Genomic DNA, 26,887 nt, shown 5'->3' on the forward strand with positions numbered 1-26,887 from the left:
GGCTCAGGCTGCTCCGCTTGCGAACAGCCCAGCCCTTTCCCGGGGCTGGGGCAGGGGATTGCTACACGCCGGCTTACCTGGGGAAAAACCAGAGCCACACTTTGGTCCCTTCCGGTAATTGACACGACAGGGCGCCCTGAAGGGGGAGGGGAGAGCTCCCTTCATAAATGGTCCCACCCCTGGGCAAGGTGGCTCACTCAGGAGTGTGCACCTGCCACCAGTTGAGCTCAGCCAGACTGCGAGACGAGGCGGAGCGAGCGGAGGGAGTGAGTCAACCATGGACAAGTTGAAGTGCCCGAGCTTCTTCAAGTGCAGAGGGAAGGAGGTAGGGGTCTGGAAACGGTGGGAGGTGTGGGGGTCTGGGAAGGGAACACTTCAGGGGAGGCCGTCTCAGGTTTTGCCTTCTGCCGCTGTGCCTTGGTTTCCACATTTCTCTTCAATTGCCTTCAAGTGTGCCTGAGATGTCCCCACAGGGTAGAGGAAAAAGAGAACAACTCTTACTGGGGTAGCCAGAAGGCTGAGGATCGATCACCTCAATCTCTGCCGTGGGTATGCCCACAAAATCCTGGGTTTTGTCCCTCTCCAGACTGTGTCCGTATGCCGGAGGGAAATGGGAAAATGCATTGTCCTTATCTGACCTGAGGAACCCTCCATACCCCAGAGCAGCTAACAGGTTGGGAGAGAGCCCCTTCCCTCTGAGGTGGAGAGAGAGCTACTCCACCTGGTGGGACAGGAGAATTTGTCTCTGAGTATCACCCTGTGGCTTCCAGCCAGGGATAGGGAGAAAAGTTAAACTTGCCTTAACTCCAAACATCCCAAACTATATCAGCCTATAGGAAAAAGAGTCTATAAATTCTTTCTGTTTTAGTAGAAGCTATATTGGATCCTTCTTCTCAAAGAGCTCCTACAATCTCAAGAGTGTTGATTTTACCTAATTCATCTGTGAGACTTTTGTATTTGAAGCCTTCATTTGTCCTTTATGCTGGGTACCACATGTAACCTTTCTAGCAAAATTTGGATGATCTCACCCAAAGAAGTAGTAAACATAGCCACCTCAGGCGGTTTTTGGTTTTGTTTTGTTTTGAAGCAGCCATTAGCAGAAATCTCCTCAGCCTTTGGAAAGTGTTTCCCTTGGCTAAGTAAGGCTTTTGGGGTTTATTCTCCCCCCAACCTTTCTTTTTTTCTTTCTCTCTCTCTCTGGTGTGTGTGTGTGTGTGTGTGTCTGTGTGTGTGTGTGTGTGCGTGTGTGTGTGTGAAATTATGCTTCTGTGGATTTTTAATAGTAGAAAGACAAACTCTTAATATTTTCTCTTCTCCAGAAAGTGACGGCTTCATCTGAGAATTTCCATGTTGGTGAAAATGACGAGAATCAGGACCGTGGGAACTGGTCCAAAAAATCGGATTATCTTCTATCTATGGTTGGATATGCAGTGGGATTAGGGAATGTGTGGAGATTCCCCTATTTGACCTACAACAATGGTGGAGGTATTCCCCCCCCCCCAACTTCTTTCCCTTCCAGTTTAAATGGTGTGCTGTATGGCCTCTGAGGCTATTTTAAGAACTGAGGAAAGGTATATGACAGTTTGGGTTAGTGGGGGGATGGGAAACAAGCATACTGCGTCCATCATTAGACTATGAGTTGCTAGCTCCAGTTAGGAAGCTGGCCTCACAAAATCCCCAGGTATAAACTTGATAAAAGTTGTGCGTTTAGCACTTCTGAGTCTCTGGTTTAGGATCCAATGTAATCTTCCACTATGACTTGCTTTTCTTCATTTATACAAGTTCCCGTGATAATCTGTTCAGACTCAAGTTGTGTTTGGCTTAATTTAAGGCTGAATCCGAGCAAGAGGCTGGGGATTCTCATTCTAATATGAAGTTCAAATACACTGGTTGCTGAAGTAGCATAAGGCATTACATTTTGGAAACACAGGTGTGGAAGGAGTTGATTAAAAAGTAAAGGTTTAGTATTTTAAGTTGCAATATTCAGTTACATGTATTCCGAATTGGATTGACCATGTAGAGGATCCTTCTAGGAGGCAACAGACTGCAGTTCAAGACTCTGTGTTTCATTTCTGCAAGATGATACTGTTTATACCTCAGAGATCATTAAGGAAGACTCAATTAGAACAAGGAGAAAAAAATAACTCTGATGTGACACACAAAGGGAAACAAAATGAATTGCACAATTCTCTAGTAGTGTTGAAATAACTTTTCACTTACACCATATTTTATTTACTTGTAATTATAGGTTCTATTCGAAGTGTAGAGGTGACATGCCCTTAGATTTCATAATTGGGAGCCAGTGAAACTGTGCCACTATAATTATTTTTCTTGATATAATAGGATTTTGTGTGGTGATGTTTTAATCTTATAGTGCTTGTTAATTGGTTGCATTAGAACATTCATATTGGCCTTTGGAGACTTAAGAGAGAAGATCTGTTTATCAAACACTTTCAGTGTTGGTGGCAATAAATTCCCTTCTCTGGAGCCTACGTCATTATTCATGGGTTGGGTCTAAGTTTGAACTGGAAAATGAGTTAGGAATCCAATCGTTTGGGTGTCTAAGTCCTAAGGTCTAGTGTAGTGAAGAGCAGTCAGACTCCTTTCCAGCCTCTAGTGTTCAGGTTTAGAAAAACCACCGGTTCAGAAATTCCCTGTGACTTGCCATCTTGCATCGGCCCACTGGTGGTCATAAGTTTCCAGGGACTGTATGAAACTAGGTTTAATAGAGAATTTGAAACGTAGCCCCCAAATGCTATTATTTGTTGTACGCTATTACCTCTCTCACCTTTTCCTCTAAAAATTAATATATCGCATCAGTTCTCAGTTATTGAAGATTGTATCATCTGGGTAATGCATGATCTAGGCTCTTTTGATTTTCTTTCTCTTCTGTCCAAGTGTAAGAGAGGAACATGAAATTCAGATTTGCCAAGTGTTAATAGATCAGATTTTTAAATATGGTTAGGTTTGGAAAACTATTGCTAGAATCTGGAATCATGTTTATCTAGAGATTCTTTTTATCAGTTTATGAAAGAGAAGTATCATACAACTGTAGGGTCTAAGACAGCAGTATTAGCAATTCATGACTGGTGTATTATACTAGCAATTTACCAATTATGGTTGTTAATAAAAACAATAATATAATGGGTAAAAAGCTATATATGCCACTCAGGAAAACAATCCTTTTTTTGAAAAAAAAAAAAAAAAAGAAAAAGCCAACAAACCTATTTATAATGGGCTAGTAAAATTTACCTTACTGTTGTATTTAGACAGGTATAGTCTGTATTACTTTTCCTCATATTTATCGTTGGTAAGCCTAAAATTCTATTAGTCATTGTAGTGATGGTATGTACATTGCAACATCTACAAAAACATATTTGTCTCTATGTTCTAGTGACTAGTGACTTGTACATAACAAGTATTTTATTGTCTCATTATTTTTAATGGAATATATTTTGAGGGTTGGGAAAAATGTAATTCCCAGGTATGATGTTACAATATCATATATGAAAAATACATGAGGAAAACGGTGCCACATGGGTCAGTGAAATGTACGTAATCCAAAAGCCCATTTTTTATCTACTGATCCCCATGCTTTCTTACGAAACTTTGTTAAGACTTCTAGAGTACTTGATCAAGAAGTTTAATATTCTGTCCCTGCTTCTACCTACAGTCTGGCCAAAGTACGAAAGAGCGATTTATTATGTCCCAAAAGTGGGTGGAAAAAACGTAAAATAATAAAATTTTAAAGAAATCAAAAAGGCATCTGGATAATCTAAATGTAGGAGCATTAGTCCTTCCTTTTAAAGCCGAAAGTTAACTTTTCTTGAGAGAGAGCGAGCACGCGCACATGTGTGAGTGCTGGCGCGAGGGAGGGGCAGAGGGAGAATCTCAAGCCGACTCTGTGCGGAGGATGGAGCCCGATGCTGAGCCCGATGCTGAGCCCATGGCCCTGAGATAATGACCTGAGCCAAAATCAAGAGTCGGACACCTAACAGACTGAGCTACCCAGGTGCCCCAGAAAGTTAACTTTGAATGTACCTCAAAGCTCCAAAATCTTTTAACCAAACCAAGAAATTTCTTCTTCACATTGAGGAAAGACCCTTATGACTATTTGAAGAATAATCCACATAGCTGCAGTAACTTCCACTCTGAACCACGTTTAGCATTTGCACCCGAAGTCTTGAAAAACAAATAGACTATGTATTTGGAAAGGAGGGAGGAGGGAAACTAACTTTGGAGAGATACTGTGGGCCTGCCATTTTGTCAAGTCTTTTCACAGAGGCTCAATAATTCAACCTTTACCATAGACTGATGAGCTGGTATCGCTCTCCCCATTTATGAAGAACCCGAGGTCCAGAGAGGTTAGGTAAATTGCCCCAGGTCACATAACTAGTAAATGGTGGAGTCAGGATATAAATAAACCACAGCAACCTCTTTAGGTAATACTAGAATCCCATTTCACAGATGAGGAAACCAAGGTTTAGAAAATCGACTAGTTTCTCACAGAGAGTAGTAAATCTGGGGCCTAATCCTAGTCCTCTGACTCCACTATATCAGAATGCTTTCAAAATGTTATGCTGGTTATCAAAGTGCCATCGGCATTTTGGGACCTAATAGCACTTTGGTTCTATTTTGCATTTTCTAGGTGCCTTCCTGATACCTTATGCAATCATGCTGGCCCTGGCTGGCTTACCTCTGTTCTTCCTGGAGTGTTCGCTGGGACAATTTGCTAGCTTAGGTCCAGTTTCAGTTTGGAGGATTCTCCCGTTGTTTCAAGGTTGGTATTCAAGTGTTTTTCTCATTGTGCCTATTGGTCCCGTGGTGTCTATAGGTGTCCTCGCTAGGGGGCGCGAAAATGTTTCGTATTTGGACATGGTAAAGGCAAAGAAGCAGACGGTGTTTCTCTGAATATTTGCCAGAGAATTGAAAGACCGCATGGTAATTTGTATTTGTTTCTCTCGGGCTGAAGATACAGAAGGGGTTAGGGAGGATACTAGAGGGGGTTGTAAGGGTGTCGTTATTTTCCTATAGTCACCTTTTAAAATCCCTTGGCACATAGTTACAGTCCTGTTGTATGTTCATTTCGGGCTCTGGCTTTTTTTCTCCTTCATATGCAGTCTTTTGTCTTGTTGCTTTCACATATCTTTTACAATGCCTCATTCAGAAAAGTTGAAAGGCAGGTCACTATGTTTTCTGGGTTACTCCCTAATAGAATAGGACACTGGCGAAGTTTTTCAAAGTGCCTTGATTGCTATTAAACATCAAACAGCCCTCCTGTTTGAAGATGAGATATCATTCTGCAGCATCAAAAATAAATTTAGAGTGAGGTGAATAGAACATTGTGCGGGGAATATTAAGGAAGCCACCTCAAAAGCAATCTCGAGTGTCCAGGTTATATTCAGTATGCTAAACTGCCTCTTGAAACTAGGGAGTTCAAGAAAGTGGGGAAGTTTAAATCCAGATTGTTGCTGATTATTGACTTTCTTTGCATACGCTGGTAGAAATGCTGCGCGTTAACTCTGCACCTTTGTCAATAGGATACGAGCTTTGAATAGTGTTTGTCCGTTTTTAAGAACATGGACGGCACTGGAGGAGATTAAGCTCAGTGAAATAAGTCAGGCAGAGAAACACAATAATCGTATGGTTTCACTTATTTGTGGTACATGAGGGAGATCATTTAGAGAAGGAAGGGAAGAATAAAGGTGGGGGGACAGAGAGTGAGACAAATCATGGGAGACTATGGACACCGAGACACAAACTGAGGGTTTTAGAGGGGACGGGGAGGGAGGATGGGCATTAAGGAGGGCACGTATTGCATGGAGCACTGCGTGTTATATGCAAATAATGAATCACTGAACACTATATCAAAAACTAATGATGTACTGTATCGTGACTTACATATAATAATAAAAAATTAATAAAAAAAAGAACAGGACCCACGCTGATAAGAACTTTCTGACATAATAAGGGAGTAATGGCCATGGGCGATTCTTTATGTGAACTTGACGGATCCATACAGGTCTTCTGCCCTTGATCTCAGTACCATTTTCTAATTAACTAAAAAAATGGTTTCAGAAAGCCAATTATCAAAATAATTTTAGATTTGGGAAGAAAGCTATTTAGACAGTAGTCTTTCCTCCCCACTCCCCTGCCCCCTGCAAAAAAAAAAAAGGAAAGGAAAGACAGTGTTTGAACCCGCTTTCTCATTTTCAAAGAGATTTTGTGGAAATTGAGATGCAGCTGTGTTATGAATTAGCAAAAGATACTGTACTTGTTTGTTTTTGATTTCAATTGTTTTCTTTTCCAGGTGTGGGAATTACGATGGTCCTGATATCCATTTTTGTGACAATCTATTACAATGTCATAATCGCCTATAGTCTTTACTACATGTTTGCTTCTTTTCAAAGCGAACTACCATGGAAAAACTGCTCATATTGGGCAGATGAGAACTGTAGCAGGTCACCTATAGGTACAGTTCATTTATTTATTTAAAAATATTGTGAACGGAGCATCATTCTTTGATCTTTTCTAATAAGCTTAAAGGGTTACATGTTTTTCTAGCCAATTTAGGGGCAATTTAAAGTGAGCCACGGGTGGGGCGCCTGGCTGGCTCAGTCGGTAGAGCATGAGACTTTTTGATCTCGGGGTTGTGAGTTCGAGCCCCATGTTGGGTGTAGAGATGACTTAAAAATCAAATCTTGAAGTGAGCCCAGGTTATTGATGAAAGCAGGATAAAGCGTGGATAACTTTGAAAATTGATTAATGCAATGTGTTAAGTTCTGAGGGCTGCCAGTAAAGCCAAGCCATCCTTAGGAGTAGGCAGGAGAGAAGGAAGAAAGTGGGAAGCGGTAGAGACAAGCACTATCCCTGATAGTACTGTGGTGTTTCAGGGGCCAGCACGTGTCATCCACATCATAAGTTGCTGATCTTTGGGATCACGTAGTATTGATATTGTAGACTATTACCGCTGGGATTGCCTATGTATAGCAGAGAATAGAGTAATAAAGCTTTAATGCTTCCTAGGAATGTAAAGGTATCATTTATCTCTAAAGGTTAAGTAAGTCCACATCCTAAGAATTCCTTAGATCACTAAGTCCTGTCTGAAATGATTGTTTTTTTTTAAAGATTTTATTTAATTATTTGACAGAGAGAGAGACAGCCAGCGAGAGAGGGAACACAAGCAGGGGGAGTGGGAGAGGAAGAAGGAGGCTCCTAGCGGAGGAACCTGATGTGGGGCTCGATCCCAGAACGCTGGGATCATGCCCTGAGCCCAAGGCAGACGCTTAACGACTGCGCCACCCAGGCGCCCCAATGATTGTTACTTTATAGCGGTTATTACTATACATATAATCACAGTCTGAAAGGGCAGATATTTACTCACTTCCAGCTTAGTAGCATTACTCCATTTGCAAGATTTCTTCTCTGCCCTGGCCAAGTAACAATCAAAATGGTTTAATTATTTTACCACGAGAACTTTTTTTCCAGGAGGGGCACCTGGGTGGCTCAGTCTGTTGAGCAGCTGGCTCTTGGTTTCCGCTCAGGTCATGATCTCATGGGTCCTGGGGTCGAGCCCCTAGTCGGATGCCACACTCAGTGGGGGGTCTGCTGCAGGATTCTCTCACCCTCTCCTCTGCCCCTCTGCTCGCATGCTCTCTCTCTCTCTCTAAAATAAATACATAAATCTTTTAAAAAAACACTTTTTTTCCCCCAGGAAAGTACTTGTCTAAGTACATGTCTGTGTGTGTATTCTTTTTTTTATAATTTTTAGTTACATATTGTAATGTCACTACGAATACGGGGGAGAGCATCCGAGTGAATAAAAGCTGGGTAGACGTCAACAGTTTAAACTGCATCAATGGAAGTGAAATTTATCAGCCAGGGCAGCTTCCCAGTGAACAATACTGGAAGTAAGTACGCTGGATGATCTACTTCTTAAACAGATGTTATTTAAAATGTAAATAACAATAAAATACAGATCAGCTCCCTCCTTACCTCATCTAAATAGAAAAAAAGAGGAATCAGAGCAAATTACTACTTGATAGGACTCAAATGCTTACCTAGCCTGTGTGGGGAGTAGCAACCTGCAAGATCAGCTTCTAGTCAACAAATTGTCGTTTATAAATTGTCTATCAAATGAGCACAATACTGTCAGTAATGATTTGTTCTGTGCTTATCATGTGTAAGTTAGGGCATTGCTCTGAAGAAAAAAATACTCAAATTTTAGACTCTAATGAGCAAATTCAAATAATAAACTGTTGGGTGATGAGTAATATTGGGGGCAAAATTGCTATTTTAAAGCTGCAATTTTTCATTATCCATTTTGCTTATAATTGTCATTATATGATATAAATAGATATTTGGAATTATATTTATTTGTATTAAGTTCAGTTGATCACTCTTTACTCTCCTCACTTATCCCTTTTACCCTTCCCAAACTGCCTTGATTATTGCTGTAACGAGCTCTCCCTCATCTACGTGTGTTCATGCTCTGTGCGATCCTTTTAAAATTTGGATCTTAAAATGTTCCCAAACACCAAGCTAAGTATTAAAATCCTACATCCATGCATGTCCCTATTAGAAATCATTGATTTTTACAGAAAGCCGTTGAAAAAGGCACAAAAATTGGGACCATTTAGGTTTGGTGCTACCTATGAGTTTGATGAATAATTTAATTTTAGGTGTTTTCTTCATCTTTTTACCTTGAGAAAAATACTGTAACAAATAAAAGAAATCATCTGATGTAAGGGTTGTTTTTTTGTTTTTTTTGTGGGTTTTTTTTGTTTTTTTTTTACATAAAAGAACTTTGAAATACTAGGGGGCGAATCATAGCTAAAGGAATTAGTAGATCTTTTATTCTAGGGATTGGAACTTTGGACTGGCTACAGTTAACCCTAAAGTTCAGAGCCTAGCTTTTCACTGAACTATTTTTGCCCCTCTGTACAATAGTGTCAATCAATAAAAGGCTCACATGGGGACGCCTGGGTGGCTCAGTTGGTGACGTGTCTGCCTTCGGCTCAGATCATGATCTCGGGGTCCTGGGATTGAGTCCCGCATCCAGCTCCCTGCTCAGTGGGGAGGCTGCTTGTCTCTCTCTGTCTGCCCCTCCCCCTGCTTGTGCTCTCTCTCTCTCTCAAATAAATAAAATCTTTTTTTTAAAGAAAGAAAAGTCTCACATGACACTGATGTATTAATAAGATAGACTACTCATGAAACATCTCCCTGGATCATAGGTATTACAAAATTCAATGTATGAGGACAAGTGATTCTGTGTTCATAAAAAAGCCTTGTGTGTTTTCAGCAAAGTGGCGCTCCAGCGGTCAAGTGGAATGGATGAGACTGGAGTAATTGTGTGGTATTTAGCACTTTGTCTCCTTCTGGCTTGGCTCATAGTTGGAGCGGCGCTATTTAAAGGAATCAAATCTTCTGGCAAGGTAATTTGGAAAACACATTAGATAGTAATGTAGCTCTTCTCCAATTTCATTGCAGTTCAATGTCGAGCATAATCAAATGCATGTTTTTTTTTTCTATAATGGGAACATTCGAATGTGTGAAAAGCTTTCTAAGTAGGCAGCCTAGCCATAAAAAATACATGAGATCCCTGCCATTGGTACAAATACAACAAAACAAGCAAAAACTAGTACTAGGCTTGTGCGATTACAGCTGACCCTTGAACAACGTGGGGGTGAGGGGTGCCAACCCCCCTTGCAGTTGAAAAGCCAGCTATAACTTTTGACTCCCCCACAACTTAACTACTAACCTCTTGCTGTTGACCAGAAGCCTTACTGATAACCTAAAGTCAATTAACACCTATTTTAGTATGTTATATATATTATATATCTTATTCTTACAATAAAGTAAGCTAGAGGGGTGCCTGGGTGACTCAGTGGGTTGGGCGTCTGCCTTTGGCTTGGGTTGTGGTCCTGGGGTCCTGGGATCGAGTCCTGCATCAGGCTCTCGGCTCCTCCCTCTCCCTCTGCCCCTACCCTCCCACAACTCATGCTCTTTCTTTCTCCCTCAAATAAATAAACAAATAAATAAATACAATCTTTAAAGTAAGCTAGAGAAAAGAGAATGTTATGAAGAAAATTGTAGGAGAACATACATTTACAGTATTGTATTTATTGAAAACAAAATCCTCATCTAAGTGGACCCATGCAGTTCAAACCTGTGTTGTGCAAGGGTCAGCTGTATTCAGAAGTTGGACCCTGATAGCTAATATGGCATTTGGAGGCTTGAGTGTATATTTTAAAATCATGTGTCCTATTATATAAATAAGTATCTTGAATGGAATTATATATTGCGATGTTTGGTTTGGCAAGTTTAGATCCTCATTATATAGGGTTAGTGTCAGGATTCCTTTAATGCGAGAGAGGAAAAAAAATCAAATATGCAGTCGTTGTCTTAAAGCTGGCCAAAATTGACTTAGAACCCTCTTTTTCAGTGAAGAGTCCTCTTCTGAAAAACATATTTTCCCCCTTTATTGTTTTATTTTTTCAACTTTCCCGAGAGCATCATGGCAATTTCAGGGAACAACATGAAATTTTCTCCGTGAACAGTTGTACGGTACCCAGAAAAGTGAATATTTATGTGTAATTACTAGACTGAAATCTCCTTAAGGATGGAGGACAGGGATAACTGTGGATACTATCTTTGTATTCCTGGTATAATATCTAGCGCATTCAGTTCATGCTAAATTATAATGAGACACTCTGTTTAGACCACAAAAATACTGTGATCCTCACAAAGTCAGTGGAAACTTTCCAAAATAATGTTTCAGTTGCACGTTTTTGAAACCTGTGGTTCCTTTTTGACGTTCATATTGAAATAATCCATTAAAGGCCATTTGCCCAGGCGATTAATTTTTATTGGTCTCTGGATGACTTTAAATAGTCTCCTTGGGCATATTATCAAACATAGGACATCTATGGATCAAAGAAATCATCCACATTAATGAAAAGCCAGCCTCAAAGGCAATCTGCTCATCTGGAACCATGTGTTATCCAGGCTATAAGTTCACTGCTATGTGTGCTATCAAACTCTCTTAATGGTAGCTCTAAGGATAATAATATCAAGTGTTCAGTATTCACTTTAATCAGCTTTCATGGGATTTGGACATCTACTAGGAGATTATTTTCCTTCTCCTTGGGGACTGAATATACACTAACTATTGCCGGCGTAAAATCATTTCCCTTCCCACCTCCATGCAGTAATTTACCAAGAAGTGATATTCAGTCCCTTCAGACACTTATAAAGACATATTTAGGAAAGCACTCTACCTAGATTCCAAGTTACCACTGCTGATGTACTGTGTATTTACAACATGAACCCAGGAAATACTGCTTCATATATCAGAGTGTTTTGAAAATGGATCATCTGAGAGTGGGGAGAAGAGAAAGAGAAAATTATGCCACTTTTGGCATTGGTGTCACCAGGTTTATTAATAACTTATGAAATCTATAATACTTAATTTTACTAACGTCAACTGGCTAATAACTTTGTTCATATATGATTACATAACAGGACTTAAAAATTTAACTTATCCACCTCTGGTTGTTTTTCTTGGTAGGTGGTGTATTTTACAGCTATTTTCCCGTACGTTGTCCTGCTCATCCTGTTAATCCGAGGGGCGACCCTGGAGGGTGCATCGAAAGGCATTTCATACTATATTGGAGCACAGTCAAATTTTACAAAACTTAGGGAAGCCGAGGTAAGATTTCATTTGGATTTCAGATTATCTGAGGAGGTAAGCCTTAAAAGCAAACACTGAAAATCTTTGTTTGCACGTGAGTGTCATAATGTAGTGGCTTACAAAAGCAGATGCAGTTAACTTTTAGTGTTTCTGCCTACTAGGAAGTCCAGTGTAGCCATTTAACATGATACTAGTGCTTTCCTTTTGGAAATGAGATAATCATTTTTAGCAGTAAGGCTTTAAAAGTCATATTATTTATATAACTGATTCTATTTGACCAAAAGTATTTGGGGCCTATTAATCTGAGAAAGAACCTTTCATGTTTGGATACCTACTTACAAGTTGATGAGTAGGATGGTGAGGCTTCTTGGATAAACTCATAAGATTTCAAGATTACAGGTGAAAGTCTAATGGTCTAATTACACATTTTAATTGTCTTCAAAAGTTAACATCCTCAAGTTAAGATCAAAGTGTACCTAATGGATTAGGAAGTTAAACCACAAATTTGAAATGAATGAAGCATTCCATAAACAAAACTGGTATTTGTAAACATAAATGTGTGCCATGAATATGAATCAGGTAACCCTCTTTTACCTTTAGTCTATCTCCCGATAATGGCTGTGTGTATCATGGATACATAAAATCTTTTACACTTTTGACTGCAGAGAGCATATCAATTAACTGTACTCTATATAGGATGCTTCTATTCACACAGCCTAAGAATGGTTTCACTTTTTCAGTAATCGCATTCACATTCTTGGCACACATTAAGCTTCTGGCCAACTAAAACACCAAGTCTTATGTTGAAGTCCAGAAACACTATGTTACCATTACCTTCCATACTAGCAGTGCTATCCAAAATGGAGATTAGGTTTTTTGCTATGGTATTCTTTGAGGAACTGATGTTTAGTTCCAGCAATTTGCTATTTTTTAAATACTTTCAATCTGGATATTTATTTTTTTGAAGATTTTATTTATTTATTTAGAAGGCACATGCAGGGGGAGGGGCAGAGGAGAGGGAGAGAGAGAATCTCAAGCAGACTCAGCACTGAGCGTGGAGCCCGACACAGTCTCCATGTCACACCCTGAGATCACGACCTGAGCTGAAATCAAGAGTCGGACACTTAACCCACTGAGCCACCCAGGCACCCCACAATCTGGATATTTAATTATTGGTTGTAGAATCTTTCTGGTAAGCAAGTCAAATTTATCAGTTTTTAGTCATGGCAAACCATCCTTTACTTTTTTTGAAAATTGAGATGTGTGTGGTCTTTGGTTTCCCATATGCAAATAATTTTCACTCAGTAGTTAACCACAACAGCCTTAAATTATTTTAGAAGTATGAACTTTTATTATTGTACTCTTGGAGATTAATAGAGTTTGATGTGTCCACAGGCCATTTGTTTATTTCTTCATTTATCTTGGGCCCCACATCTTTTAACCTTGTTTGTTAATATCTTCCCAACTGGAAGACCATTTTCGATGATGAATAAGAAACAAATAAAATGGAAGTTGGGATTCATCATCTTCTCTCTGTTAGATAAAATAATAATTTTAATTACTATTAAAGATAAAATATTAATGCACCCTTAAAATGGTAAACTGTTATATAAATATGAGCACACAATGATTTCAATTATTGCTGTTATACTCTACTGTTCTAGATGCAACATTTTCCCAAAGAAGTGGACCCTCCATTTTCTTTAAACTTCATAACTTTGAGCACAGGTGAAAAGCCCCTTTGATATTCTTTTAGTGACTTTTACAAGCCTCAGATCACCTGAGCTCTACAGTTCCTGAAAAATTTATATGATTATTTTATATTGGTCCACTTCAATGTCTCTATTACCTTTAAAATATCAGACCTAAACCTAAAGCTCCCTGTAAAACATACAATTTAATCCTCCCTCCTCTTCACCCCGATACTAACAGTACCCCCCACTCCTTCTTTGGGTTTGCTGGTAATGATAATTTTTTCTTAGATCTTTTTTTATTTCTTATATTTCTTTTATTTTTATTTTTTTAAATATTTTAGATTTTTTTTAAAATTTAAAATTAAAAAATTTTTAAATATATTTGTTTTATTTTATTTTTATTCTTATATTTCTTTTATTTTTATTTCTTATATTTCTTTTATTTCTCCATATTCTGAGCATGGGATTATAATTATATATTTTTTCCTTTTCTTTGAATATCTGAAATTTGTTGCAATCTCTAGGAGAGCAGAGAACCATACAAATTTATAGCTAGAAGGGTCTTCTGGTCTTCAGTGATTATTTTACTAACTCCTTCATTTTACAGCGATGAACTAAAACCCAGAAAGATTCACATTTAATTAAGTTTACACAGCCAGTTTGTACATCTTGAATGAAGATTTTCTAATCCCTAAATTAGTAATTTTGTGGAGCTATGAGACTGATGGCCATGGAGATTAGAACTGTGTTTGGGATTCCGCTTCACTTGATTTGCAACCTAGGTACACATCATGGTCTGCAGTAGCATTTTGATAGAACCTAGACCTGCCACCCCAGTTTCCAGCTCCCCGAAACTCACATACGAATACAAAATGTATCAAGTAAAAGCAGCTGAGAGATCAACATAAGCGTGTTGTTCATCTCTTAATATGTACCGGTGCCTAAGAAATAAGAGCATTCTATTTGTAACGATTTTGTCACAAGTGAAATAACATCTATCTGTCATCTATCATCTATCTATCTATCTATCTATCTATCTATCTATCTATCTACCTATCTACCTATCTACCTATCTATCTAATCTATCCATCCATCCATCCACCCATCCATCTACTTTGATCTATCATCTATCTATCTATCTATCTATCTATCTATCTATCTATCTATCTATCTACCTATCTACCTATTTATCTAATCTATCCATCCATCCATCCACTTTGATTTCTACTGGCTGCCTGCCATTATAAAGCCATTATAATGTAATAATAATCTAACATCAAGCTGTATTCTGAAGACCTAGTGAATTTTGCTCCCTAACAACTCTTATTTCTATTGAAAGTGGAAATAGATTACATACCTTTCAAGGGGGAATTATAGTTTTTAACTTCCATAAAAGAAACTGAGTATCAATTTATGATTGTTTTCCATAATAACAGTAATAGTTACCATTGAGCATCCTAATTGTTTACATGTGCTAGCTTATTCAATTCGCACATCATTCCTAGTACACTTATATCATCATCATCTTCAGCATCTCCATTTTACAGATGAACAAACATGCTTAAAAATGTTAAATAAATTGAAGTCAAGGAGAGTAAGAGGTACTGAATGTAAACTTCGTTCTTTTTGACTCCAGAGTCAGAGCTCTTTGTCGCCATGTTACATTGCCTGTTTTTCACTGAGCAGTCCCGTTTTAAAATGGACTAAAAAAAACCCACTTTTGCCCAAATCTTTGCCAATCTATTTGAAATCTACACAATTAGGTTTTTTCTTTGGGTAATGTTGTATCTACAGAAATTCACTGTTAACACGGATTTGCCTAGATTAGTTTCTAAGATTATTAATGAGTAATTTTTAAATTTAAATTATTTTGTAAGTTTAATTTAAATTAATAGGTAAACTGTAAAAGGTAGACTAGTAAAGGGGTAGGATTAGATGAAGTGAGTGGGAGGCTGCTTAAAGAGTCGAGGTCGGCTACGTGAGGCTCTAATCGAACAAACACGGGATGAGGGAACTGGTGATCTAAGGGATTCTAAATATATCACCATTCTTCAAAAATTGCCTTGTACTATCCTTGTTAAGAATGGATATGTATCTATCATCCCCAAATTCATATGTAGAGTCAATAGAATTTTAATCAGATTGACAGCACAGTTTTCCTCAGATCTTGAGAATGGATTGTAAAATGTATGTACAAGAGAAAAAGGCAAAAAAAAAAGGTGTTTTTGAAGAAGGAAGACTTGTTCTAGCAGATATGAAACAATATTACAATGCTATAGGAATTAAAATACTACAGTGTTAGCACAGACATAGACTTACAGACCAGCGGAAGAGAAGAGTAGTCTCAGAAATAGATTCATGAACATTTGGAACTTGATAGGTAGCAGAGGTAGCAATGCAGATCAATGGGGAAAGGATGGACTATCTAACTGATATAACTGACATCCAAGTGATATAATTGATAGTACAATTGATACTTCATTTAGAAAAGAAAATGAATTGGGCTCTCCAATTTAATATGTACTGTATCCATTTTTCTGGTTAATTGAAAACAATATGAACAAAGCTTTAAATCTTGTAGAAGAAAATGTAGGACAGTATCTCTGATCATCGGCTGAAGATTTCTTTTCAAGTCGGAGCAATCAAGGACAATACATAAAAGCAAAGATGGGCACCTTTAGTTACATTAAAGCAACAATAAAATCTTGGGCTCATCAAAGGTCACAATGTTAAGAGGTGAAAAGAGTAAGCCACAAATTGGGAGGAAAAAATGACATATATAATAGACAAAGGATTAGAATCCAGCATACATAAAGAATTTCTAGAGGTCAGAGAAGACAAATAGCCCAAACGAAAAACTGGCAAAAGACATGAATAGGAATTTCACAGGGTAAAAAATCCTGTGGATATAAAGACATAAAACCATACCAAACCTTATAAGTAATTAGGGTAATGAAAACTCTCATTTGAGAATATTAAAAATGCTGATCAATATTGGCAAGAATGTGAAGCAATGGAGCTCGGAGCTCTCACACCTAGCTGGTGAGAATCCGAAGTGTAAAATAATACGGCAATATTTCATAAAAGAGAAGATGCATATACTCTTTGACATCACAGTTCCTCAACTAGGTATGAGGGGACACGCACGGGGATACTTACTGCTACATCATTTTTAATAGCAAAATATTGAACCACCTCAATGTCCCTCAACACGATAGAGGATGACCTGTGGTATACACAGTGGGGCAATACGGCAGTGAAGAAAATGTTCAAAACTACCTATGTTTAACTAAACCATATGAATTTGTCTATATTTTTTCAGTTTTGACACAAAATTGAAATTTCATATGGTTCAAATTGATAATGGAGAACTCTCATACAATACAGAATGAAAAAAGGCAAGTTGTCCAGGTTCACATGCATTAAGAAACCTTTCCTTCAACTCAATAATGTGAAAAGCTAAATACCATATTATTTGGGTTTACATGTGCCTAGGGTAAAAATCTAAAGAAAAACAAGGAAATGAGAAACCCAAAAGTCAGGATAGCAGTTACACTGGAGAGGGACGGGTGACCTGATCAGAAAGGGGCACTGGGAGGCTTCCAAAGACTGGTAACATTTTATTTTTTAAGCTGAGCAGTGGGTTTGGTGTTGTGGTGTTTACTTCATTATTATTCATATTTATTCATTTGTATATATGAAATCTTTCGAAGAAGTAAAAAATTTGAAGGGTATGTTTTTAATTATCTTCTCTTATAGGTTTGGAAGGATGCTGCCACTCAAATCTTTTACTCCCTTTCAGTGGCGTGGGGGGGCCTCGTTGCTCTGTCATCTTACAACAAGTTCAATAACAACTGCTTCTCAGATGCTATTGTAGTTTGTTTGACAAACTGCCTCACTAGTGTGTTTGCTGGATTTGCTATTTTTTCTATATTGGGACACATGGCTCATATATCTGGAAAAGAAGTCTCTCAAGTCGTAAAATCAGGTATGTGATGCTATACGTTAATAACTTTGATTAAGTCGGTATCGCTCATTTAAGAAACACTAATATATTTTACAGCAATTTACTTAAAGCGCTCAAGCAAGGTTTAGGGTGTTACATTTTCTTTCTCATTTCATCTTATATAATTCGATCAATGATGTAGTAATTCTTAGATGGTCTCAGAAAACAGGACTGTATTAGGGAACAATTGTTTAAAAAGCTTATTCTCTGAATTTTGTGGAGTCCTTAATATGAACTGCTTGCTGTACAAGTATTGGCATCATGGATGCCTTTACATGCGTTAGCTTCATTTAATTAATGTGTATATATATATATATATGCATGTGTGTATTCATATGTATATGACTGTATGAGAGTATGTCTGTGTGTGTGTGTGTGTATTCCTCCACATACACATGCAGCCTTGGGTCTGAATTTTTAAAACACAGTAATATCATATAGATAGAAACCCAGGTAAATTTGAGTGTCCAGCTGTGTCCAGCTTTAAAGGAATCTGATTAGTGAACTTCCTAACTTTAAAGACGTTAGCTAGGGATGCTTAATTATCTGGCTAAGATTCTTAGGAAAAGAATTCCAGGGTTCTTGGTAGTAGGAATCCCTCATTAAATTTTTATGTATGGCCAGTATCATTTGATGGCGAGACCAATGCAGGAAAATAGAATGTTAGGACTAGAAGGGACCTGACAGATAATCTAGTGTCCAACTCCTCGTGTACAGAGAAGTGGACTGATGCACGGAAATGTTATGCCTTGCAGAAGATTAAATCATTAGGAAGTGACAGAGCCTAGGCTAGAAGCTAATTCTCCTGAACCCTAGGTCCTCTGGGAGTCTGGAGAAACTTAAAATACTTAAAACAACAAAGTGTCACATAATACAATCGGAAAAAAAAGTTAAAAGCACCTCTAACAATAATATACATGAAATAGAAAACAGGATTCAATTTCTAGTTTTGTTACATACAATTTTGCGCGTGCCCATTTACTAATTAAAATGGCACTACGGACAGTGATTCTGGGCGGACATTTGGAGAGACGGCTGAAGACTACACCGGGAGTTCCGTAAGCATAGCTTTCTTGATAGTGTAATTCTTTCAGAATTTCTAGGCTTAATTTAGGCTTCTGGGGTTTAAGACAGTTGTTATTCTTCATGAATCTCTAAAAAATGAAATAGCTTAAGCAAAATTGTTGAAATAGTTCAGATTTCTTATGCGAGAAATGTACCATTTACAAAATGCATCTCACTGACTCAATTCACGTCACTCGCTCCCATTATCACTTCGTTGAACAACCAAGTCAAATGTTTTCAAAAGCGCAAGTGAAATAGCTGCCCGAGGATGTACATCACGGATTGTGTCGCCAGATTAGAATGAAAATGTTCTAGTATCTTATTTTGAAAATGTCCAAATGTGTGAACTTTTTGGCAACTAATTTAAATAAATGTCATACATTTGTCTTAGGCTTTGATTTGGCATTCATTGCTTATCCAGAAGCACTAGCCCAACTCCCAGGTGGGCCATTTTGGTCCATATTATTTTTCTTCATGCTTTTGACTTTGGGTCTCGACTCTCAGTTTGCGTCCATTGGTAAGTAATACTCCCAGATATTACCATATCCCTCATGTTTTACTCACATTTCTTCTACTTAAAAACATTCTTTTCTTACCCTTGTTGCCCCCATTAGCTTTTACTCTTAGAATCTGAAAATTCTTTTTAACTCAATTTTAAAGACAGAAAAATACCAAGTACTCACGTAGTAGATACCCAAAAGGAACAGACGGTACTATTTTACATTTGCTTCAGAAATGAAATTGAAGTCCCCTCTGTTTCTCTCCCTAATACAATTCACATTTCTTCCTTCCTAGAAACAACTGTCACCATGGATTATGTGTGTTATTCAGTCCATGTCTGTATATGTTATGTATCCATAAATAACATACAAATGTTGTCACATAAATGTGAAGTTTCATAACATACATATCGTTCTGACAGTTGCTTTTTACAGGTATTGTGAATCTGTGTTGATACATACGCATACAGACCGAGTTAATTCACAATCTGTTGCCGTAATGTTGGGTATTTGGATCATTCCCAATTCTGACAAATGACACACGCTACGGCAATGATTGCTCTCGCACGTGGCTCTACATACACACAGGGATTTTCCCTAGGGTACACACCTACATGTTCCAAAACATTATTCATCAGACCACTCCTATATGACACACTTTAATAGTTGACTATGTACAGTATAAAGTCTGGCCTCCTCTAGTTGACTTTCAAAGCCCTCGAAAATTTCAAACCTGTATCTTAATCCTTTCACCCCTACATCCTTGTGCTTTCAGCCAGACTCTGTTTCATGAACACATTTATTTCTTAAACCTAGAAGGCCTGTCTCCATGCCATTTATTCAAATATTCACCTTATTTAAAAGTTCTAGAATTCTTCCTTCTCTGTAACCCTCTTTCAAACTACATCAGCCCTCAGGGATGCGTTATCTTGTAGTTACAACCGATGAAAAACCTTGTAAAACAGACTAAAAACAACAAAGAAAGAGAGCTGCATTTGGTTTTTATCCGAACCAACAAGTGGTGACTGCCAAGAGAAAGGATCCCCTGGATTTTTAAAAGCAAGCGGTAGGCACTGGGTGTGATACGCAACTGAAGAATCCCTGAACTCTACCTCTGAACCTAATAATACATTATATGTTACAGAAATGAATTTAAATAAAAGAAAATGTAAAAATAAATACATAAAAAATAATACACTTCATTGAGGGGAAAATAAATAAGTCAATAAAAGCAAGGGTAGGACCCAGAGTATATTTTCTGCATTCACTTGTAAATTTGATTAATAGAAGTTGAATTCTTTGATTAAAATTATTGGCAAATGAGTTGACCTATGACATGCCCTTTTTTCCCCCTTCTGAAGAAACGATTACAACAACAATTCAAGATTTATTTCCCAAAGTGATGAAGAAGATGAGGGTTCCTGTAACTTTGGGTTGCTGCTTGGTTTTGTTTCTCCTTGGTCTCGTCTGTGTGACTCAGGTATTACCATTTTTCATAGACAAATCATTAGCTGGAGTGTACTTTATCATCTAAAGGAGGAAATCAAAGGTTTAAGAGGATGTTTAGGGACAAGTCCAAGTCTGACCCAGCTCAAGGGTTTCGGAGTTCTAGCCCAGAGTTTTTCCCATTATAGCACAGTTTTGATAGTTAAGTATATTGTGAAGAGGGAGGAGGCCCAATAATGGACAATTTCCCCAATTACAGTAAAGTTATAGACTTCAAACGCAGGCTCTATTTTTGGCAGCTACTACACAGCACACAGACCCTGCATATCATTTCGATAATCCCCTATTCTAAATGCTTATTTTTTTCCAGTGACTCAGTGTAGGATGAAAGGTGCATCCTTTTTGAGATATTTAAAGCTACATTTGTGTTTACATTTGAAAGTATTCCTCTTTAACATCTTAGCACAGGTGAAACCAAGGAGCACATGTTAAAACCAAATGAATAGATTCGATTTCAAGACTTCATCAATCATCAAAATAATTAAAAATATACTTAGATGTCATTGGTATGTTTTTCTTTGGGTAGGCTGGGATTTACTGGGTTCATCTGATTGACCACTTCTGTGCTGGATGGGGCATTTTGATTGCGGCTATACTGGAGATAATAGGAATCATCTGGATTTATGGTAAATAGCAACTATAGAGTTCTCCGTGCCTTTTATCGAGATAACCTAGTGTGATTCTGTTTCATTATGTTTACTGGAACCGCAAAGTATAATATTACTGGAAAAACTGCTTAGGAATGAAATGTAGTTAAAGGTGTATACTTCACTGCTATAGTATAAGAAAATGTTTAGACAGAAAGATAATCTGGGGCCACAGTGATTAATGGAGGAAAATGTGAGCAAGGACTGAATGCACTCTTCCTTTTTTCTAAGGCGGGAACAGGTTCATTGAAGATATAGAAATGATGATTGGAGCAAAAAGGTGGATATTCTGGCTATGGTGGAGAGCCTGCTGGTTTGTCATCACACCTCTTCTTCTGATTGTAAGTATTAATATGCCATGAATTTGGTATCAATGATATATATATATATATTTGAACATTTCTAAGATAAACTTGAAGAATAATTCATATTGGAGACAATAAGGCAAACTAAGGTCATAAATTAATGACTTTCAACTTTTGCTTTATGACTACAAGTTGCCTCAAATAAAATGCCTTTGCAGTATTGTTTTTGAGGCTATAGGTTTAAACGTTGACCATTTGAGAAAATGAACAGGCTCCCAAACGTAAGACTTAAAGGCCCTACGTACTTAAAAATTATCAATAGAATAGATAAAAATAAATCATTCATCTGCCGTTACCCTAAGAAATGCGCTGAGTCATCTATAATGCTCCTAACCTCTCTGCTAAGACCCAGACTCGGCCTGCAAAGGACTGTGATCTAAATACACTAATTGCTAAGAAACAACACTCAGGTTTTAATACATATTTCTTTTTCTTCATGGGAGGGATTTACTATCTGAAATTACTAAAAGAAATTCACCACTGCCAACGGAGGCAATAGCTTATGTTGATTTCAACACCTGGTGCTATTTAGGAACTGAGGGAAAGCAAAAGATAGCTTACTGGAGAGACCTGGCATATAGACACGATATCATTAAACAACAGTTCAGGGCAGTCGATGACAAAATAAACACTTAATAGGATGGAGAATTACTGCAGTGGTGGAGGTGGGGCCGTGGCAAAGCTTCAGAGAGGACGGGTTTTGGTTCTCATTGCCTCCATGCTTCAAAGCTTTTCCTAGGAAAGGACATTAAATAATGTGATCCAGAATTTGCTTCACATCTGAAGTATGATGTTTGTTTCAGAGGGTGTTAAGTTTTATTTTTTTTTTCACATTTTATAAGGTCAGTTTCAAGTAGGGAGCAGTTTGGGACTGGACGTACTGAATTAAAATATTTTGGATGCTCCATGTTCTAGCTAAATGATTTGGACAGTGGTACTAAATATTGTTTTCCTCTTCTGACAATTCTCCATAATAAAATAGGCTCTTTATCAATTTAGAAGTGCTCGCTAGACTTTCTAGCCAGCTAGTTTTTATTGATTACATAGCTTTGACAACTGGGTTTAATTTAAAATGCAAAAGTATTAAATATTAAATGATATACATTATCATCTATTTTGTATAAAGTGATGTGAAGTCATGGATACTTCAGCATCCTTCATCCATTCTCTTGTCGTTAACGTAAAAAAAATTATGATAATTGGGAAATACATTTAAATTACTGTAATTAAGTAGAATTAATCTATTAAATCGATTATTAATCTATTAGATAAAATTAATCTATTAAACTTGAACACCTACTTGATAAAGATTCCTACATTCCATTTCCCCACTGATTTTAGTAAAACCTAGACAGCTCAATAATTTAGAGAAATTACTAGGTGACTCTGCTTTTTGTTTACTTGGTTTTGTTTGCTTTATGGATTTCTAAATAATTAGTTTTAATGCTGCAACCTGTCTGGGAGGTTTTTTAAAAGTTTTTTTTTTTTTAACTTGGCTTTTAAGTGTTTTCCTTGTTAAGATTCAGATTTCACTGTTTTACCCAAACATACATTGAGCTTGTTTTTCTCTGAGAGAGAGGCTGAAAGTGAAGTGTGCTTTACCAAATGCATATCAGGAGCGCGTGACTGTGTCTGTGTTTGGGTGTGGAGTAAGGGGTGCTCTGTGCGGTGGGAAATCATAGAAAGAACTGCTAAGCAAGGAGGAAAGCATGTACACTAAAGTATACTTCACATTCTCCTTGAATTAACTGGTATGCTGGCTAGCTTATAGCATAGAATAAAACCATACTATTGTAAGTGAAAGTTAAAAGTTCAATAATGGAAATGTTCAGATACTGTTTTATTTTCGATCTGAAATCATGGTAAAGTAGTTTATTGAAAAACATGTTAGTCCAGTATTTGTACCTTTTATAAATATATGGAGGTGCTCATTTTGGATGAATTTATTCAAAGCCAAATACATTTTATTTAGATTAGTTCATTTAGCATTATCTTCTGGCTAGTTATTGGGTTATCTGAGTTGCTTGGATGTATCTTCATTTTAATTGCTTTTGATAGATTATTTCTAAGGAATGAGATAAAATTCTTAACGATTAGTGCAATTGACATCGTTAGCGCAATAATGTCTAATCTTTAGCATTGTCTCTTCATACTTTACTTTTACAGGCAATTTTGATCTGGTCATTGGTGAAATTTCATAGGCCTAATTATGCCAAAATTCCATACCCTGACTGGGGAGTTGCTCTAGGCTGGTGTATGATTATTTTCTGCATTATTTGGATTCCAATTATGGCCATCGTAAAAATAATTCAAGCTGAAGGAAATATCTTTCGAGTAAGTACATTTATGTTCTTTATACCCCACGGAAAGCACTTACAGAACGAAGATTACTTCTATGGTGGTAATATGGAATTATGAACCTTTAGGCTGCTTCTAGACCTGATAAAATCATCTGATTACTACGCGCATCGCATAGCTTTACGCCATATATGTATCTGTGTGTCTCGTACTAGACTTTAAGCTCCTTTAGGAAGAGTCTTTCGTTGCTTGCTTCTATATCCTCAGGCCCTATGAGAGTGCTCAGCACATAGAAGTTATGATATTTGTACTTGTACTGAGTTGTCCCTGAAGATGACACAAAGCAAATGACCTTTTTGCTTTATATATCTATAATCTTTAAATACATTGTCTAGTTATAATATGTGTCCTCATAGTGTGTTTAGACTGGGGAAAGCCTGGTAAATTATTTCAAACCCAGTCTAGGCCCTGAGTGATCCCTCTTGCATGGAAGTGTTGTAGGCTGATGGAGTTCATTATGACATCTCACTAGGACAATGACTAGGACAAATCTCAAGAGTCAGATTTTAAATAATTTCCCAAGCCCACCCCAATCAATGGTTTGACCCTGGAGCTCCCTTTGTCTGGTTCTTGAGACCTCCCAAGTATACACTCATTTAAATCCTCACCTAACTCTCCCTCTAAGGGAAGGACAGAAACGTCGGACAATTCAGTAAAAATACGTGGTTGATTCCATTGTTCAAACGGGCTCATACACTTTCTTTTAAAATTATTTACATACTCAGTTATTCTGGTTTCGTTAGTGTAATTCTAGTAACAGTTAAATTTGAGTATCATTTTTTTAGCACACTGTATTAAGAATTTTGATGATCACTTTTTTACCTTTTTATGGTTCCTATTTCATTTTGGTTAGCAAAGAAACTTAATAATATGGTTTGATATTTGCTTGTTTACAGATTGTAGCACTTATGGTCTAAAACAAGCTTTTTTTCTTTTTTTTCTTTTCAGCGCATTGTAAGCTGCTGCAGACCAGCTTCTAACTGGGGTCCATACCTGGAACGGCATCGTGGGGAGAGATATAAAGATATGGTAGATCCTAAAAAAGAGACTGACCATGAAATACCTACTGTTAGTGGCAGCGGAAAACCAGAATGAGATGTAATTTTTTTAAATATGTGGTCATACAATGTGATTCTTTTAGAACAGAGGAAAATTTTATTTATTTGTATGTTAACTGAGTAGGAAAATGTATATACTATGTTCATGATAGTATAATCTTTTTTCCCATTTAAGCAGGAATGTAATATAATGTGAATCTACTAATACTTAACAATGTGATTATTATATTTCTTTTTAGATTATCTATCTGTATAACACATACATAGCTGTCTCTATGTCACAGTAACACTTTGGTAAATATTACCATATTTTTCTAAGATACTGAAGACTTTATTTTGAGCCAGTTGTTTAGAAAATTGTTATATTTTCTATTATACAAGTTTTAAAATATTATTTGCTTATATTTTCTTAGTATACAACCTTTCTTTTCCATAAAGCTGGGGAAAATAAATCAGTATATTTAAAAGAAATTGTTAAAATTGAAGGCCTCATTTAACTAGAAATGCTATACATATGTGAAAAAATGGACTGTGTATATGAGCACTATAGTTTAATACTTTTAATCCAAATATATCTGAAATTTTCATGTATTTATGGGTCTCTTTTTTCTATGTGAACATAGCGGTTATGTTCTTTACTTACAAATAATGAAATAAGACAGAAAAATAAGGATTCCATGGCCAGTAAATGATAAATCTAGAAAACGGAATCCAGAATTTTTGAGTACTTCTTTCCCCATATAATGTCTTCCTTAGGTTATACTTGCAAGAATATATCTCCCACCTAATTTCTACTGTGTTTCACAAAATTAAGAATTGTTCTTTATACTCTCTGAAATCTAGGTTTATTTTCAAATAGAACATTCGACAAAATACTAATGAGGAAATGGCTTCAATCAAATCTAAAATCTTTTGATTGTAATATATTGTTAATAGATCAAGGAAAATGATTTTTGTCTTATTTGAGTAAGTTACTACTTAACAGGTGATAACGTATTTACGCACTTAAAGGAGATAAACATGTCAAACTTGTCAAGAATGAGGGAAGGCAAATTAGAAAGTCCTATGTCCCAGTTTCCTTTAAAAAAAGATGATGAAAACGTGTCACTAATAGGCTTATACATTGATATTATTGACCACTGGTTTAAACATCACGGCCTAGGATAGTGAACACTGCCTAAATATGTAAGAAACTTCTCGGCTGTTCTTAAGGTTCATAACCTGGGCTTCAGAGAACATATGAAACTGACATTATACATAATATCTTTCTATGTGAATGTGTACAGGCATTTTTCTAGGGGGAGAGTCTAGAGTTTTCATAAGAATACCAAAGGGATCTGTGACTCAAAAAAGTTTAAGAACCACATATACTACTACTTCTGGCTTTTTGTTCTCAGCAAGTGAGAAATAAAAGGAATCAAGAATTAAGCCTTAATTTCTGATACATTTTAAATTCCTTTTCCTCTTCCTTTTGATTGACGATTAAAGGAGAAAGGGATTAAGGTATTTAATTTATACTGCTAATTTATTTTGGGGAGAAGGGGCACGAAGGTAGGTGAACAGGATCTCAGTGAACTATGTACATATATATAAAATGAACTTGTGTTAGATATTCTGAGGGTGCTCAATGATAGCTCTTATTACAGATTTGACAGTGGTAAGAGAGTATTCTGTATAATAGAAGGAGTTCCATCAATTCCCATTGACTTTAATACAAAAAGACATTTGCAATACTGTACACCAAAACTGTTTTTCACATGTGAGTGAAATTGAAATCACTATATCTCAACTATATTTTTTTACTGTAGCTTATTTTTAAAACTTAAGAACTGTTTCTTTGTCTACTGTACTTTTCCTTCCCCAGTAAAACATATATATATAAACTTGTCAAACTTGTATATATAAAATATATAAATGTATAAATATATAAAACATGTAATCAATTCTTTAAATGTCAGTAAAAGCAAATTGATAAATGTCTGGATTTTGTACCTGA

At 36.9% G+C, this 26,887-nt stretch overlaps 1 protein-coding gene across 1 annotated transcript; it reads left to right on the forward strand.

The window, feature by feature from the left end:
- Window positions 1–26,871, forward strand: SLC6A14 (solute carrier family 6 member 14). The gene is made up of 14 exons (XM_026478774.4): window positions 1–325; window positions 1,320–1,485; window positions 4,649–4,780; window positions 6,311–6,472; window positions 7,772–7,910; window positions 9,302–9,434; window positions 11,570–11,710; window positions 17,146–17,374; window positions 18,849–18,974; window positions 20,319–20,437; window positions 20,990–21,089; window positions 21,342–21,451; window positions 23,642–23,809; window positions 24,782–26,871. The coding sequence occupies exons 1-14, from the start codon at window positions 278–280 to the stop codon at window positions 24,926–24,928; spliced, it is 1,920 nt and encodes a 639-aa protein (XP_026334559.1). The 5' UTR covers window positions 1–277; the 3' UTR covers window positions 24,929–26,871.
- The last annotated feature ends 16 nt before the right edge of the window (window positions 26,872–26,887 follow it).

The sequence above is a fragment of the Ursus arctos genome, chromosome X (genome assembly GCF_023065955.2).
Source record: "Ursus arctos isolate Adak ecotype North America chromosome X, UrsArc2.0, whole genome shotgun sequence".
NCBI lineage: Eukaryota > Metazoa > Chordata > Mammalia > Carnivora > Ursidae > Ursus > Ursus arctos.

Coding starts and splice junctions, on each gene's coding strand:
- SLC6A14 (XM_026478774.4), top strand. CDS start 278: ATGGACAAGTTGAAGTGCCCGAGCTTCTTCAAGTGCAGAGGGAAGGAG. Junction 9,435..11,569: donor GAATCAAATCTTCTGGCAAG/GTAATTTGGAAA, acceptor TTTTCTTGGTAG/GTGGTGTATTTTACAGCTAT. Junction 21,452..23,641: donor TCACACCTCTTCTTCTGATT/GTAAGTATTAAT, acceptor TTACTTTTACAG/GCAATTTTGATCTGGTCATT.